The 18,863-nt window shown below is 36.9% G+C and overlaps 1 protein-coding gene and 1 non-coding gene across 2 annotated transcripts; one reads left to right on the top strand and one right to left on the bottom strand.

Annotated features, from left to right (window-relative positions):
* The first annotated feature begins 3,093 nt into the window (after positions 1 to 3,093).
* Positions 3,094 to 4,930, top strand: LOC130932810 (probable aspartyl protease At4g16563). Its single transcript, XM_057862225.1, has one exon. It carries the CDS (start codon positions 3,138 to 3,140, stop codon positions 4,554 to 4,556), a length of 1,419 nt encoding a protein of 472 aa, XP_057718208.1. The 5' UTR covers positions 3,094 to 3,137; the 3' UTR covers positions 4,557 to 4,930.
* Positions 4,931 to 16,952: 12,022 nt separating this feature from the next.
* On the bottom strand, positions 16,953 to 17,060 carry LOC130937380 (small nucleolar RNA R71). The gene has a single exon (XR_009068603.1). It is a non-coding gene; the product is annotated as a small nucleolar RNA R71 (small nucleolar RNA).
* Positions 17,061 to 18,863: the final 1,803 nt, after the last annotated feature.

Below are 18,863 nucleotides of genomic sequence, written 5' to 3' on the forward strand. Positions count from 1 at the left end.
TCATAACAATGAAAAGTGTACTCATTAAAATTCTCACATAACTAGTTAGGTTTATATTAGTTATTTATATAGAGCATGCATGGGTCCGCCACATCTGAAGCACACGTACACAACCTAAAACCAAGTTTCCTTCTATGCTTTTTGAAAAGTCAAAAAGCTCATTATTAGCTGCTGTATTTTCCTTTTTCTTACATATGTAGCCATATTTGCTTGTGAATGCATGGCTTAGGAGCATAGGAATGGGGATTCAAAACAATCTAATGGCAACCATGTGCAATTTTTTCTCAGTCAACACTAAACATATACTAAACCAATTTCAGTATAACATATTAAAAAGGTAATATATTAGTTTATCGGATCAAGAAAACAAATGGTTCATCTTCATCTTCTTCAGAAATTGATCTATTATTTATTACCCTTTAACTTACTATATTGATGGAAGATAACACCATAAAAAATTTTTGAATGAATATCATCAACGTTTAAGAATTTGGGCTTAGAATAACCATCTCATTTATATGAAAATAAATATATATCCCAATCCACAATCATACGTTACTTACCTTGTTAGACTTTTCACCTTCCACGTCACAAGAATTGAGAAGATTGTCACTTGAATACGTGGTATTGCCGTCGGTGAAGGAAGTTGGGGCATGACAAACCAGATCAATAAAATTGGACTCCATTGAAGTAGCTATGAGAGGGCACGTAATCTTGAAACAGCAGCCGCAACTCTCCCCTGTATTTGGGCGGATTAGTTGGAGACGAAGAGGCGGTGACGATTGACACGGTGGGCTGCGAAGGAATGCACGGTCTGCGGGTTTGTCGGCTGTGCGAAGAAAAAAATTCACGGGATGGCGGGCTGCTTGGAGGTTGGCGTAGAGGGAGGCAGCATCGGCTACGGAGGCGCGGCGATGGCTTGCGTCCAGCGTGGGGGAGGCTGCAGCGAGAGAAAGAGAAGACAAGAGGCTAGTTGGAGAACCTCAATGTGAAAACCCTTATTTTTTTAACTTTAAAATTTGGTTATTATTAGATATTAATTACTCATGCCACTAATTAAATAATTTACTTTTTTAACTCCATTATTCATATTGTTCAACAATATTGTTGTTTACCTATACTTTCCCATTAGAAAATTAACCTTACTAAAACCTAACTCAATATGGTAATAAATTAACTATAGTTATGAGGCAATTATTATTGCTAGCTTTGACCTTTAACCAAAAGTATGAGGAGCCAATGGAATATTTATACAATGTGTACAATGGAGGTTTATGGAGTATTAGAGATATAATCATTAGTGTTACCTTTTTCTATTAACTGAAGCTTTTGGGATGAGTGGTATCATGACATGGTATTAGAGCGCTAAATCTGAAAGGTCAAGAGGTCAATCCTTGGTGAACCCCAAATTCAGTTTAATTTTTCGGGAAGATGTTTATTATCCCTAGTACTCTGATGGTTATTATAGATAGTATGTGGGATGTTCATTTTGTAACTCAATAGCCCACACAATGGAAAAAGTATGAGGAGCCAATGGAATATTTGTACAATGTGTACAAGGATGAGTGGTATCATGACATGGTATTAAAATGTTAGATCCGAAAAATCAAGAGTTTGATCTTTGGTGAAGTCCAAAATTAGTTTAAGTTTTTTGGAAGATATTTATTATCCCTAGTACTAGATAGCATGCGGGATGTTAATTTTGTAACTCAATAGTCTATAGATCCCATAACACTTATCATCCCATGTCCCTTCTGCAAACACACAAATGACACAATTTATCAATAAATGGTTATCATCTTCAACACTGCCTCACTTCTTGTATGCCTCCCTGCTTTGTTCAATTCTCTCCTAAACTCATAGTTCATCTATGTATAATGGAGTTTCTTATATAATTTGATTTATAAAAACTTTTTCAATATTTCATAAATTTTTAAAAGATCAAATGTCACTTCACATATTAATTTTTAAAATTTTCTTGGACAAAAAGTATTGTATATCATGAAGATAAAGAAAAAAAATTTAAGCATCTTTACATTTTTTTTTATATATGGAAAAAAGTCTATCCAAACTTACTGCCACCAAATGATATATTAGCCTTTACATAAATGAGTGTTGTGTACAAATTTGTCCTGAGTGCGTCGTTTGGTTGCAAAATAAGAGAGAGGAATATGAAAAAGTTGGAAAACTCTGTAAAACTACAATTGGTGCAGGAGGTCAGATACTCATGAAAATGCATCAATCGATGAACATGGCACAAAAAAGCAAGATTTCCTGTCCCCAACATAATTTAACTCAAAAATCAAAACCTAAAGCACTTACAATTAACATTGCAAAAACAAGTACACAAACCCTATATCTGAAATTCCAATTGCCTTGCTATAAACCAATTCATTCAATTACATTCAAAGATAAGAACATGAATATGAAACTGGGTATCGAACTTATCACAGAAATGACGAAGTCGCTTCTAGTATGAATGTCCCACAACACAACCCACAGTTGACCGTTAAGGAGAAATTTTGGGTAATAGACAACCCTACTTTTCTCAGGGTTTGGGAAGATGATATTGATGAAGACACTCACGACCAAGAATTTGGCACACTAGAGAACGCACGAAAATTGTTTTGGGTTAGGTGGTGGGGAAGTGAGGACTTGAAGAATTGAAGAAATAGAAAAAACGAGGAAATTTCTTGCAGCTTAGTTGCAAAAGAATAAAACCTATTTAAAAGGATCATTATGTGAACACATGAAACTTGTAGGGCCAGAATGTAATTTTCATAAAATGAAAACAGAAGATGTGCATCCAAACACTGAAAGTTACTGTGTGCTTCAAAACAGATACCTACATGGATGGCTTCAGGCTTCAGGCTTCAGGCTTCAGGCTTCAGGCGCGTTAAGACAATATAAGACCTGACAAGTCAAAAACTACCGTTGGCGTGAATGGCAATTCATGTTATTTTCCACGCGCAGGGAGGACAATTCTGAATTCCATCAGCCCCTAAACTCACTCAGCCACTCTACAAAGTACAACCCCCACTTACAGTTTGCCCGTTGGTTCCCACCTCATTTATAAATAATAAACTAACACAACAAAGCACAAACACCAACAACATCCCCCATCCCCCCCCTTCACAATGGCTACTTACTTTCACATTCTCTGCACTCTCTCTCTCACTCTCCTTTCTCTGACCCCATTATCCTCTTCATCCAACACCATTAAACTCTCTCTTTCTCCATTCTTCACAAACCAACCCTCCTCTTCATCTTCCGCTTCTCAACCTTTATTACAAGCCCTTAAATTTGCGGCCTCTGCTTCTCTCTCCAGGGCTCACCACCTCAAGAACCGCAAAAGTAGCGAATATGTCACCACCCCAGTATTCGCAAAGAGCTACGGCGGCTACTCCGTAGACCTCAGTTTCGGAACACCACCGCAGACATTCCCCTTCGTTCTCGACACTGGAAGCAGCCTCGTCTGGTTCCCCTGTTCCTCACGCTACCTCTGCTCCAATTGCAACTTCCCCAACATCGACCCTTCCAACATCCACACCTTCATTCCCAAGAACTCTTCAACTGCCAGATTCGTCGGCTGCACCAATCCCAAATGTGACTGGATTTTCGGTTCCGATCCTCAATCCCGCTGCCCCGGCTGCCAACCTGGATCCCCCAACTGCGCGCTCAACTGCCCTGCTTACATGATACAATACGGATTGGGCTCAACCGCCGGTCTCCTGCTACTGGACAATCTCGATTTTCCCGGAAAAATTGTCACCGATTTTCTCGTTGGCTGCTCAATCCTCTCGGTCCGGCAACCCTCCGGGATTGCCGGATTTGGACGCGGGAAGGAGTCATTGCCGTCGCAGATGAACCTCAAGAGATTCTCTTACTGTCTGGTCTCTCACCGCTTCGACGACGCGCCGGTGAAAAGCGACCTCATCTTGCACATTGGTTCCTCCGGCGGCTCCAAGACCGCCGGCGTCAGCTACACGCCGTTCCGTGCGAACCCCGCCGCGGCGAACAATTCGGCATTCGGGGAATACTACTACGTTACTCTCCGGAAGATCCTCGTCGGCGGGAAGAGGGTGAAGGCTCCTTATGCATTATTGGAGCCCGGTTTGGACGGGAACGGCGGCACCATCGTTGACTCAGGGTCAACGTTCACGTTCATGGAGAAGCCGGTGTTCGAGGTCGTAGCAAAGGAATTCGAGAAGCAGATGAAGAATTTCACGAGGGCGAAGGACGTGGAGGACCAATCAGGCTTAAGTCCTTGCTTCGATTTCAAGGGATCGAAGACAGTGCCGTTGCCGGAGCTCACCTTTCAGTTCAAGGGCGGCGCCAAAATGACGCTTCCCGTGGCCGATTATTTCTCCTTGGTTGGTCGTGCTGACGTGGCATGTCTTACAATTGTCACGGATGGCGGTTCGGCCGGCCCTGCCAGGGCCGGGGGACCGTCGATCATATTGGGGAACTACCAGCAGCAGAATTACTACGTTGAGTATGATTTGGAGAATCAGAGGTTTGGGTTTAGGCCTCAGAATTGCCAAAAGAGTGTTTAGTTTAATTTATGTAGAGGTTTCAAAACTTGTGATTGTAAAATGTGACTAATACTGCTCGCTGTTAGTTACATTGCCACCGATTCTGCGTCCGAGATACTGGCGGCGGGAACAGCGGCACTGACACCACAGTGCTTATTGGAATGTGCATGTGGTTGTAGCTGCCGGTGACGTCTTTTAATTTATTCTTGTATGCCATTTTTTTATACTCAACCTAAATTCATTACTTGGATACGATAAAATATAGGTGTAGTCATTTAATATTTATCCAGTGATACGGAGGTGATGGGTTTAGAAATGGGCACTACAGGATCGTGTTTCTCTTTTGCTTTTTATTTATTGAGCAGATCAGACAGAACTCATTGAATTTTATTTTATCTTGGTTGACAAATTTAATTTCTAGAAATAATGCATTATTGCAGGAACAGATTATCTCATTGTATGATTAGTTCATCAATGAACAATGATATAAATATGAAGACGGTAACTGCTGTCCTATATGCGGTTTCGTGTGTTTTTCTTGAATATCATATGATGTGATTCTTCTTTATGGGAGCTTTCTTTGTTTATTCCGTGTGTAAAAGCAAAAGTAGTGCCTTTTTTCGTCTATTATTCGTTTCTTTCGTTCTGATTGAGCTTGATTATGGCATGAGGGATCAATTCCTTTATGAAGGGGAAAGATGATAAGATAAAGGTATGTGTTAGTTGCAATTATATGCGTGTCTTGTGTGTCTTCAAGTACTCAAGGAACCAACCCTACCTGCTCTATGGTTTGCATATGACTAAGCATATTATTTTGTCCATCATCACCGACAGAGTAAAATTTAACCTTTTTCTCTATTTCACTTCCATAAGTGAATAAAACATTTGGCTTTATTTCATGCAAAACTGAAATTAATCAACATTTCTATTCAAATTTTATAAATAATATTATTAAAGTACATTTATATTTGTAATCAAATTACTAATAAATGCACAAAAATAGTGTTGTTAGGAAATTATTTTTTAAAGCAATATTAGCCAATAAATAATAAATGGACAAAAATTTAAGAGAAAGAAAAAAAATTAAAAAATGCTGACTAAAAACATCATTACTATTTTTTTCATAACTATTGAATACTATATTAGAAAATTATATATAAATACATAATTTTATTTATAGAACCTTTTTTTGGCTCAATTTTTTTTCTCTTTTCACATTAAATAATCTTGTCCCTGAAATCTCTCCCTCTCCCTCTCCCCCTCTCTCTCTCTCTCTCTCTAAATTGTAAATAAAGACAACCATCCATATTCTTCGTAAACAGCTTATAGAGAATAACGTTTTTAATAGCCTAAGTAATATATCCACATGGTTGCTTTAATTTTTCACCATTATAGTTTGGCAAGTCACATTACTCACATGTACTATAGTAAAAAATTTTAATTTTGTTTACCTAGCATTATTGCTAATAAATACGGCATTATAACTTGCGGCGTTGCAGCATTGGCATTTTGGGGCTAAAATCTTCTGTAATCTAACAAAACTATCGAATATTTTTTTAAAAAAGACGTGCTTATGACTTCTATTCAATTTAAAAGATATTTTTATTTAGTCTTTTTACATGCAAGGTATTTCATTTTTCCCAAAGTCAAGAATTCAACGACAAATTATTATGGTTCCCTCTATTTTTTTTCTAACTGTATTTTGGCATTGACAAGTTCTCCTACTCAACCGAAGAAACCATCAAGCAGTCAACGTCTCCTTAACAGTTGGTTGAGTAGAAATCTGTTTCCAAACATTCTGTATGGATATGAATCACCACCACAAATTTGTTCATACAACCAAACCAGATCCGACATGAAATCATCCAAGGATAAGCAGTGAACGATGGAGAGGGAAACGAAGATATAGACAACTTATAAAGATTAATTCACAAAGGTAATAAATTAAATAGGTAAATTACTAATAGTAACAACATAATAAGGACCACCGAAAGAAAAGGCTCGTTGCTTTGTCATTCTGGGCCATTACAAATAGACCACTGCTGTTATCATCGTTGTCACCATCATTATTAATTTTGTTTCTTGTTTTGGCTACACCAAATAGCATAGGGCAATAGTGTTAATATGCATCTAATTAATAATGTAACTTTTGTAGTTTTGTTCCTTTTTTTTTCTTTTTCTTTTTCTTTTTTTTTTTCTTGCCAGTTAAGTTAGGCTGCATTTCCATCTTGTTTATTTGGTTGGGGTGTCCTCTCTACATCTAACTCGGAACTTTTGGCCTTTCGGTACACCTGTTTTTCCGTCTCAATTTCACAAGTTCCTAAAAGTTAAAAATACACTAAAAAACATGCTTAAGAACATGACTCTTTCACAAAAGGGTCTTTTGATGTTGTGGAAGAAAGTGAGTTGGTTGGTAGCGGAGGTCGGAGTCCACGTGACTCGACTATGAAAATAAGGGGGGGGGGGGGGGGGGGTTTGGTAATTATACCAAAAGGAACACTATATGTGTTAGCTAAAGCGTGCACAGTGCACTAAACAAAAAAAAAGTGTGTGATAGATGAGCTCTAAATAATGGTGCATCTTTGCAAATGGGGTAGTAGTAGCTGTAGGTGGATTATCCTACTCTTGTTTTCTTCAGTTCAATTATTAAGTTATATGATTTCGTGGCATAAAAATTGAATTTGTGCATTTATGCGTGTAACATAGTGAGCCCAGGAAGCAACTACGAAACTAGATAAAGAAGATGGTGTCTGTTTCTCCTTTGAGTTTCATGTTATTGTGCTTAATAATCATGTTGATTCGTTTTTCATCGACTCATTATTGTGCATTATTATTTAATTATTGATAGATGATAAGTATGGTGGGGGAAGCTAGCAGCAGCAAGCGGCGTTAGGCACATGCCATATATACATACGTTAACCGACTAATATAGGTTCGATAATCACAATTCATGTGGAATATAATCATGATCACACATTATATATATGCTTATATATGCTTCATGAATGTAAACCTGACACGGATTCTATGAATTTCTGTTCAGAGCAGCAAGAGATGTATTTGATTATTCAATGATTTGAGATATTTTAATCACCGATCGAGATTTCTTTTAGATTTTAAGAAAAGGCCGAGGAAATTTAATTTACAGAAATACTAATTGAACAAATAATTTTGTTAATAAAATCTAATTAAATGTTTTTAAGAGTATTTTTTTATTTCGACTAGCATTATCCTAAGATCAATTTAATGGGATTGAGATTTCATCCTTAACATGTATAATGCGGGCAATATCTTATCTTAATGCAATTAATTTTAATAAATATAAAAAAAAGAGATAAAATTGTTTTTTAATATCAATTTTTGACTCATCATCCAAGGTGCTTGATTCACCACATTTATACAAATAAAAATAAAAGTGAACTGGGAAAATGATATTAAAAAATTTATATTACTTATAAAAATAATTTTAAACGCTATAAATTATAAATAAATCTCTGAAAATTTTAAAAAATACAAAAATTAGATATTAATAAATATTCTAATAAAAATGTTAAAAATTAAATTTTGATATAATTTTTGTTAATATTATTAAAAAAATAAGATATTTTCATCGTTAAAATTTTTTAATTTTAAGGCAAGTGATTTTTTTTAATTTCTTTTATTGTCAACAACCAATTTTCTTTTGAAAAATAAAGAGGATTAGAAATCAAATTTAATTTTATTTTAATTTTTTCTGTACACTTTTCAAATAGTTATTAAAATGTCGCACAAAAATTTCAATTAAATCTAAAAGTTTTTTTTCACTTATAAAAAATATAACTTTTTTAATTAATTTTTGTTATGTTTTAAATTATTCAAAAGCTTATTTGTTGTTTATATCTTTAAATATTGTTTTTTGTCAAAGATGTATGTTAATTTTTGAGTACTAATATTTAATATGTAATAATATTATGAGATTATTTAAATATATTTTAAATAAAAATAAATTATTTAGTTGTTTACTAGTATTTAATACGCATATATAAATTTAGGTATTTTATAATAAATTATCTATGTCTCCTAATAAAAAATCCAAGCTCGTTATATGCGTTGATAATTTTTTATACCACATTGCATAATTTTATATACTATTAGAGTTTTTAAATGTAATACCTGTGGAGTTGTACGTGGTGCGGTGATGGAGTGGCGCCCCTTGCCTTGCAGTTTGAGAAGAGAAACCTCTATCCGTCCCATTGATTCCAACAATCTAATCTTGGTAATAAACTAATAATCCTTATAGCAGTTTTGACTGGAATAATTTTCCTTCAATTGTAACTTATTGTTCATAAATACAAGTTTTGTAGTTTTAATTCTTTATTTACTACACTTTTCTTTTCTTATTTCTTACATAAATTAAAATTTCGAGCAAAATCTAAATAAAACAGATAGATAATAGACAAAGGATAAAGGCATAACATACATATGGTTAATCATTATTGTATCTTTATAGCAAGTAGTTTAGCAATAAAATTTGATTGATTCTATCATTGGAAGTAACGAAACCCGAAATTGATTCCCATAATTGATGAAATTAAATGATAAAAGAGTACATGGGCACGTTGAGGTGGGAAATGGAGGGAACGAGGGGTTCCCTACACGCTGATGAACACCACAAACGAACCTTATGTGTGAATCCATTTGTTTTTTCTTATCCCATTTGCACATGGATCTCACTTTAATTAATTAGTGGCCAGCTATTATTGAAGTTGAAACTAAATCAAACTTCCTTGGTATTCAATGCATGTGGTGCCGTACGATAACAACAATGTAAGCCATTAAGCCTAGCCGTGACCATGACTCTAGTGAAATAATGGGTTACGTACTATTGAATAATGGAGTATGCCTAATTAAATAATTAAATTCCCATGAAAGATGAAGATTACGAAGGAGGATATATCATAAGAAAAATATTTAAAAGATAATAAAAATTCACAACTCAAATTTATTTAATTTAAATTATTTCATTTTATATTTTTAATTACTATTAAAACAGTTAAATAATATTAGAAATAATAAATATATAATTATAAATATTATATATATATAAAATTATAAATATTAAATTAAATAAGATCATTTTACATTATTGTGTTTATATCGTTAATTCATATGATAATAATAGTACAAAATACGGATATAAGATATATATGTGCATGGACAGAAGCAGGCTTGAGGGTACGGTCAACGGGTTGGGATAATAAGAGAAAGTCAAATGAAAGAGTAGTAGAGAAGACAAAAGATGGTGTGTCTGTGTGGTTGGTTTAGCATGTGCATGTGATTGTGTGTCTTTTGTTCTTTTGAAGAGAATATAATCTAATCTGGTTCGCTTCATCTTAATAACCTTGTCGATTCTCATGCTTAGATTCAAAAATCTCACTTCACGCATATGCACACTACCTACAGTTTTTACCTAACCAAAATCCACCACTAAGTGCTTTGTAGCTCATATCTATCAGATCACCCACCTACCCATGACGTGATTAATTTTCCAAAGGATAAAGTAAAAGCTTGATAATCTCACAACGCAAGTAGCTAGTGAGTGAAATTTCTTATGTGTGTTTTAGTATTATCTTGTTTTTTCTTTTTTTTTTTTGAAGGAAAGATTTATATTAAGAAGGGAGGCCCATAATATTAACATGGACCAAGATACAAATAATTATAGGAGTTTCTTCTAGCCATAGTAAATTTGGCTTAATAAATTAATTTGGGTTGGTCAAGTGGTCAGCTCACTGATAAACTCTATTTATATGATTTATCTTGTGTTGAATTTGTTGACCTTTCTTCACATTTATTCAATGAAATAGTATGATTTTATAATTGTCTCCATATTTGTGCTTAAGTGTAAAAACATGCTTTTTAAGTCCTTAATTTGATAGTTTTAATCTCCCTTTGATTCCACTAGATGCCTTGATGTGTTCGTTAGTGATTTCAGATTGAATAGGGTTAGGAATGGATCAAAGGAGTGAAGAGGAAAGCATGCAAAATGGAGAAATCATGAAAAGTCAAAGATTTGGAAAACGCACATGGATGCGCGCGCGCACTGTGCGCTTCTGCGTGGATTGCGAAAAGCTCCAGAGACGCATACGCGTGCTGTGCGCGTACGCGCCGATGATGGCACGTGATTTTTGAGTGAAATCGTGCCCAGCGATTTCTGAGGAGCTATGGGGTCCAGTCTGGAACCAACTTTGGCGCCAAAATGCTTAAAAGAGGCAAGGATTGAAGGGGGAAATTATCATTCATTCATCTTGGAATCATTCTAGAAATTTAGTTAGTTTTAGTTTAGTTTTAGAGGGAGAAGCTCCCACTTCTCTCTAGAATTAAGATTAGGTTTAGGTAGAATTTCTAGATCTAGGTTTTAATCTTTGCTTTCATCTACTTTTCCCATTCAATTCCTTGTTGTTACATCTTGCTCCTCTACTCTTTTGTTGTGATCTTTTCTATTTTGTTCTTATACTTTGTTGTGGATCTACTTTTGTTCTTTTATTTTTCTTTTAATGCAATTTGAGGTAATTCATGTTAATTGTGATTTTCTTGATTGTTGTTGTTAATTCCTTGCATTTAATTATTGTTAGAATTCATTCTTATTGTGATTTTACTATGCTTTTCTTTTGTGCCTTCCAAGTGTTTGATAGAATGCTTGGTTGGATTTTAGGATAGAATTTTATGCTCTTGGTTTGGGATGGTAATTTAGGAACTCTTGAGTTACTAATGACCGAGTGATTGATGATTGGGAGCCATTGACTCTAGTTCTCACTAATTCAATTGGTGGAGAGTTAGGACTTATGGACTAGGATTGATATAACTCATTTGACTTTCCTTTACTACTAGTTAGAGGATGACTTAATGGGATTGGTCCTTGCCAATTCTCATATTGTGGTTAATGATTAGGATAGAGATCCTTGACCACTAAACCTAGCCAAGACCACTTTTATTATTAGAATTTTATTGTCATTTACTTTTCTTGTTTCTTATCCAAAACCCCAAAATATACAATCCATAACCAATGACAAGAACACTATCCTGTAATTCCTTTGAGAGACAACCCGAGGTTTAAATACTTCGGTTTATAGATTTTAAGGGGTTTGTACTTGTGACAAACAAAATTTTTGTATGAAAGGATTATTATTGGTTTGGATACTATACTCTACAACGAGATTTCATTATTGAAATTCTAAACCATCAAAAAATCCGTTCATCACTCACTCGTCCGTTTAAACAAGTGTTGGGGCATCGAATCTCGTTTTGTGCATGCAGCAACCCATTGGCCAGCGACAGACCCTTAAATGGAGCTTCGATCCGCGACGGATTAGTCATTGACTTGCTGGGTTGGAGGATACCGTGGGCAACCAGTGTGCTACTGAATTTTCATTTCTTTTCACATGTGTAAAATTATAAAACCTAAAACTATTTAAAAAGATTTTACAGTTTTCTATGATAGTGTCGAAGGACCTGTAAAGATTTGTGTAGCTTCAAAACTTGTATTACTTCAATATTATTCCGTTTCACTTCTACCTCCAAAAAACACCCTTGTGCTACCAAACTCAAGCCCATAAAGATAGCCCATGTTTCTTCCTCTATAACTGAAAATGATGCAACAACTTCCAACGTGGCAACAAGCACAACCACCCCCTTCCCAGTCCCTAATTACAACACCAACTCCTCCTTTCCTTTCATTAATGATGGTAGCATCTACATTGACTTTGTATCTACCTTGCTTTAGAGCCATCCATTCACTCACACTTTGGCTTCTCGGAGGTGTTCTTTGCAGCAAGGGGACGTGCAGGTCGGGCTTGGTTGCTTCCGTGAAGGCTTGGTGCACTTTCTCCAGTAGAGCTTCTGGTGGAGAGTGTTCCTGATTAAAGATTAATTTGTTTCTATCGAGCCAAATTGCGTGAAGACAACAAAGGAAGAGCTTACCCCATTCATCCCCGAAATGATTGAGCATCGATTGAATCCATTGTTGCAGGGAGATGTTGGAGATGTTGGTCGCTGTTTCCGTTCTGAGCATAAATGGGAAAATAAACCAGAAATGCCTCGTCCAATTGCAGTTCCTGAATAGGTGAGAATATGCCTCTTCCTTTTTCCAGCACCTAGGGCACACTGCAATTCCTCTCACGCCTCTCTTCTATAAATTTGGCTTTGTAGGTATTGACCAGTTTATCTGTCTCCAGATGAATTTCTGGGCTCTCAAGGGTATTCTCATCTTCCAAAATTTTTTCCAAAATTTTTGCTCTACTTAGATTCGGGTGCTAATGTGAACTGCAGTCTGGTTATGACTTCTGATGAGGTGGTAAGCTCTCTTTACCTCATAATCTCTTTTTTTATTGTACTTCTAATAGTAGCTATCTTCCCATGCATGAATATCTAAAGGTGGCTCTAGAATTTTCTCAACTTCAAAAGGTAGGAAAGTATTATTGATTATCTTCTGGTTCCATGTTCTGTCTTCTTAATCAATTAGGCTATCCACTGTGGTTTCCTTATCAAAGTCTGTTCTTGTGCTCCACAATTTGAACCCGTTTTGGTTAGGAAGTCACGGATCTCTCCAAATCTTTGTATTCCTTCCTGAGCTATTTTTTCACAATCCACCCAGCTCTAGCACCCACTTTGTTTCCCATATGCTTCTCCATGTATAACTAGGATTATATCCCCTGTCTGAGTTAGTGAATTTTTTTCTAGCATAATATTTAGTTTTAAGCATTCTGGCCGTGAGTGATTCTGGATTTTTGATTAAGTGCCATCCTTGTTTAGCCAAAAGCACTTGGTTAAAAGCCTCAAAGCTTTGGAAACCTAGCCTTCCATCCTCTTTTGACTTACACATCTTATCCCAAGCTACCGAGTGTATCTTTCTCTCCCCTTCCTTACTCCTCCAGTAAAAATTGCTAATAATCCTCTCTATATGGTTGTAAAGACTTTTATAGTGATTTGGAAATATGATGAGCGGATAATTTGTACGCTTTTTGGCATTGTTTTTAGTATGTTTTAGTATATTTGGTTTAGTTTTTAGTATATTTTTATTAGTTTTTAGTTAAAATTCACTTTTCTGGACTTTACTATGAGTTTGTGTGTTTTTCTGTGATTTCAGGTATTTTCTGGCTGAAATTGAGGGACCTGAGCAAAAATCTGATTCAGAGACTGAAAAGGACTGCAGATGCTGTTGGATTCTGACCTCCCTGCACTCGAAGTGGATTTTCTGGAGCTACAGAAGCCCAATTGGCGCGCTCTCAACGGCGTTGGAAAGTAGACATCCTGGGCTTTCCAGCAATATATGATAGTCTATACTTTGCCCAAGATTTGATGGCCCAAATCGGCGTTCAAAGACACCCTCAGAATTCCCAGCGTTAAACGCCGGAACTGGCACAAGAATGGGAGTTAAACGCCCAAACTGGCACCAAAGCTGGCGTTTAACTCCAAGAAGAGTCTCTACACGAAAAATGCTTCATTGCTCAGCCCAAGCACACACCAAGTGGGCCCGGAAGTGGATTTTTATGTCATTTACTCATCTTTGTAACCCTTAGGCTACTAGTTTCCTATAAGTAGGACCTTTTTACTATTGTATTTTCATCTTCTGATCTTTGGAATCTTTTGTTCTTGAGATCTTTTGATCACTTTGGGAGGCTGGCCTCACGACCATGCCTAGACCTTGTTCTTATGTATTTTCAACGGTGGAGTTTCTACACACCATAGATTAAGGTGTGGAGCTCTGCTGTACCTCGAGTATTAATGCAATTACTATTGTTCTTCTATTCAATTCCGCTTGTTCTTTGTCCAAGATATTCATTTGCACCCAAGAACATGATGAATGTGATGATTATGTGACACTCATCATCATTCTCACCTATGAACGAGTGCCTGACAACCACTTCTGTTCTACAAGCAAACAAGGCTCTAATGTTTATCTCTTGGATTTCTTAACCGGAATCTTCGTGGTATAGGCAAGAACTGATGGCGGCATTCAAGAGAATCCGGAAGGTTTAACCTTGTCTGTGGTATTCTGAGTAGGATTCAATGATTGAATGACTGTGACGTGCTTCAAACTCCTGAGGGCGGGGCGTTAGTGACAGACGCAAAAGAATCACTGGATTCTATTCCGGCCTGATCGAGAACCGACAGATGGATAGCCGTGCCGTGACAGGGTGCGTTGAACATTTCCACTGAGAGGATGGGAGGTAGCCACTGACAACGGTGAAACCCTTGCATAAGCTTGCCATGGAAAGGAGTAAGAAGGATTGGATGAAGACAGTAGGAAAGCAGAGAGACGGAAGGGAAGGCATCTTCATACGCTTATCTAAAGTTCCTACCAATGAATTACATAAGTATCTCTATCTTTATCTTTATGTTTTATTCATCATCTATACCCATTTGAGTCTGCCTGACTAAGATTTACAAGGTGACCATAGCTTGCTTCATACCAACAATCTCCGTGGGATCGACCCTTACTCGCGTAAGGTTTATTACTTGGACGACCCAGTGCACTTGCTGGTTAGTTGTGCGGAGTTGTAGTGATCACAATTTCGTGCACCAAGTTTTTGGCGCCGTTGCCGGGGATTGTTCGAGTATGGACAACTGACGGTTCATCTTGTTGCTTAGATTAGGTATTTTTCAGAATTCTTAAGAGTGAATTCTAGTGTTTCAAGGTGATGTTCTTACCATCACCAAAGCTGATTGATTCTCATCAATTTAGCTCTTGAATGCAATGTCCTGCTGAAGCTTGGCTAACCATGTCTAATTCCTTTAGACTAAAGCTTTAGACTAACATTGCATGATTCCTGGAATTCTCATTAAGAATTTTGATACCTTTATTTTCTTTTCCACTTAATTTTCGAAAAATCCAAAAAAATTTCAAAATCATAAAAACCAAAAATATTTTATGTTTCTTGTTTGAGTCTAGTGTCTAATTTTAAGTTTGGTGTCTTGCATGCATTATTTATTTGATCTTGGTTCTATTTTCAAGTCAATAGTACAGGGAACTGAAGATTCAGAACATGCAGCAGAGGAATTACACAGAAAAAGCTGGGCGTTCAAAACGCCCAGTGAAGAAGGACAGACTGGCGTTTAAACGCCAGCCAGGGTGCCTGGTTGGGCGTTTAACGCCCAAAAAGGTAGTGCATTGGGCGTTAAACGCCAGAATGTGCACCATTCTGGGCGTTTAACGCCAGGATGGCACAAGGGGGAGGATTTTGTTTTCAAATCAATTTTTTTCAAGTTTTCAAAGTTTTTCAAAATCAAATCTTTTTCAAATCATATCTTTTCAATCAAATGTTTTCAAAATCAATTTCTTTCCTTTTTCAAAGATACTTGCTAACAATTAATGATTTGATTGAACATTTCAAGTATGTTGCCTTTTCTGTTGAGAAAGGTTTAATGTTTGAATCATATCTTTTCTTGTTAGGCAAGTCATTAATTTTTAAAATCAAATCTTTTTAAAATTGTTTTCAAATCATATCTTTTCAATCACATATTTTTAAAACCAATCATATCTTCTTAACCTCATCTTTTTCAAAACAGTTTTCAATCAAATCTTTTTGACTTTTAATTTCAAAATCTTTTTCAAAAATCACTTGATTTCTTTCCCACTCTTATTTTCGAAAATCAATTAGTGTTTTTCAAAATGTTTTCAAATTCTTTTACTTAATTTTCGAAAAAAGCTCTTTCCCTCTTCTCACATCCTTCTATTTATGGAGTATCACTCCTCTTCAATGCACAATTCGAACTCTATCTCACTAAGTTCGAATTCTCCTACTTCTTTCTTCCATTTTTCTTTTCCTCTGACACCTTAAGGAATCTCTATACTGTGACATAGAGGATTCCATACTTTCTTGTTCTCTTCTCTTTCATATGAGCAGGAACAAAGACAAAGGCATTCTTGTTGAAGCTGATCCTGAACCTGAAAGGACCTTGAAGCGAAAGCTAAGAGAAGCTAAGGCACAACTCTCTGCAGAGGACCTAACAGAAATCTTCAAAGAAGAAGAACACATGGCAGCCGAAAACAACAACAATGCCAACAATGCAAGGAAGGTGCTGGGTAACTTTACTGCACCTACTCCCGACTTCTATGGGAGAAGCATCTCTATCCCTGCCATTAGAGCAAACAACTTTGAGCTTAAGCCTCAATTAGTTTCTCTAATGCAACAGAATTGCAAGTTCCATGGACTTCCATTGGAAGATCCTCATCAGTTTTTGGCTGAGTTCTTGCAAATCTGTGACACTGTCAAGACTAATGGGGTTGACCCTGAGGTCTACATACTTATGCTATTCCCTTTTGCTGTAAGAGACAGAGCTAGGACATGGTTGGACTCACAACCTAAAGAAAGCCTGGACTCATGGGAAAAGCTAGTCAATGCCTTCTTGGCAAAGTTCTTTCCACCTCAAAAATTGAGTAAGCTTAGAGTGGAAGTCCAAACCTTCAGACAGAAGGATGGAGAATCCCTCTATGAAGCTTGGGAAAGATACAAACAATTGATCAGAAAATGTCCTTCTGACATGCTTTCTGAATGGAGCATCATAGGTATTTTCTATGATGGTCTCTCTGAACTATCCAAGATGTCTTTGGATAGCTCTGCTGGAGGATCTCTTCATCTGAAGAAGACGCCTACAGAAGCTCAAGAGCTAATTGAAATGGTTGCAAATAACCAATTCATGTACACTTCCGAAAGGAATCATGTGAACAATGGGACTAATCAGAAGAAATGAGTTCTTGAGATTGATACTCTGAATGCCATTCTGGCTCAGAACAAGATATTGACTCAACAAGTCAATTTGATTTCTCAAAGTCTGTCTGGAATGCAAAATGCACCAGGTAGTACTAAGGATGCTTCATCTGAAGAAGAAGCTTATGATCCTGAGAACCCTTCAATGGAAGAGGTGAATTACCTAGGAGAACCCTATGGAAATACCTATAATTCTTCATGGAGAAATCATCCAAATTTCTCATGGAAGGATCAACAGAGACCTCAACAAGGTTTCAACAACAATAATGGTGGAAGAAACAGGTTTAGCAATGGCGAGCCTTTTCCATCATCTTCTCAGCAACAGACAGAGAATTCTAAGCAGAACCACTCTGACTTAGCAACCATGGTCTCTGATCTAATCAAAACCACTCAAAGTTTCATGACTGAAACAAGGTCCTCCATTAGGAATTTGGAGGCACAGGTGGGACAGCTGAGCAAGAAAGTTACTGAACTCCCTCCTAGTACTCTTCCAAGCAATACAGAAGAAAATCCAAAAGGAGAGTGCAAGGCCATCAATATGGCCGAATTTGGAGAGGAAGGAGAGGAAGTGAACGCCACTGAGGAAGACCTCAATGGGCGTGCACTAGCCTCCAATGAGTTCCCTAATGAGGAACCATGGGAATCTGAGGCTCAAAATGAGATCATAGAGATTCCATTGGACTTACTTCTGCCTTTCATGAGCTCTAATGAGTATTCTTCCTCTGAAGAGGATGAGTATGTCACTGAAGAGCAAGTTGCTAAATACCTTGGAGCAATCATGAAGCTAAATGACAAGTTATTTGGAAATGAGACTTGGGAGAATGAACCCCCTTTGCTCACCAAAGAACTGGATGACTTGTCTAGGCAGAAACCGCTTCAAAAGAGACAGGATCCTGGGAAGTTTTCAATACCTTGTACCATAGGCACCATGACCTTCAACAAGGCTCTGTGTGACTTAGGGTCAAGTGTAAACCTCATGCCTCTCTCTGTAATGGAGAAAATAGGGATCCTTGAGGTGCAAGCTGCAAGAATCTCATTAGAGATGGCAGACAACTCAAGAAAACAAGCTCATGGACTTGTAGAGGATGTTTTGGTGAAGATTGAAGACCACTACATCCCTGCTGATTTTATAGTCCTAGAGACTGGGAAGTGCATGGATGAATCCATTATCCTTGGCAGACCCTTCCTAGCCACAGCAAAGGCTGTGATTGATGTTGATAGAGGAGAGTTGATCATTCAAGTGAATGAAGAATCCTTGGTGTTTAAAGCTCAAGGATATCCCTCTGTCATCATGGAGAGGATGCATGAAGAGCTTCTCTCAAAACAGAGCCAAACAGAGCCCCCACAGTCAAACTCTAAGTTTGGTGTTGGGAGGCCACAACCAAACTCTAAGTTTGGTGTTGAACCCCCACATTCAAACTCTAAGTTTGGTGTTGGGAGGTTCCAACATAGCTCTGAGCATTTCTGAGGCTCCATGAGAGTCCTCTGTCAAGCTAATGACACTAAAGAAGCGCTTGTTGGGAGGCAACCCAATATTATATTTTGACTATTTTCTTTTGTTATTTTATGTTTTTTTTTTGTA

Source organism: Arachis stenosperma, chromosome 6 (assembly GCF_014773155.1).
Source record: "Arachis stenosperma cultivar V10309 chromosome 6, arast.V10309.gnm1.PFL2, whole genome shotgun sequence".
NCBI classification, from domain to species: domain Eukaryota; kingdom Viridiplantae; phylum Streptophyta; class Magnoliopsida; order Fabales; family Fabaceae; genus Arachis; species Arachis stenosperma.

What these genes read in the sequence shown, in the direction of transcription:
- LOC130932810 (XM_057862225.1), top strand. Translation starts at nt 3,138, where the DNA reads ATGGCTACTTACTTTCACATTCTCTGCACTCTCTCTCTCACTCTCCTT.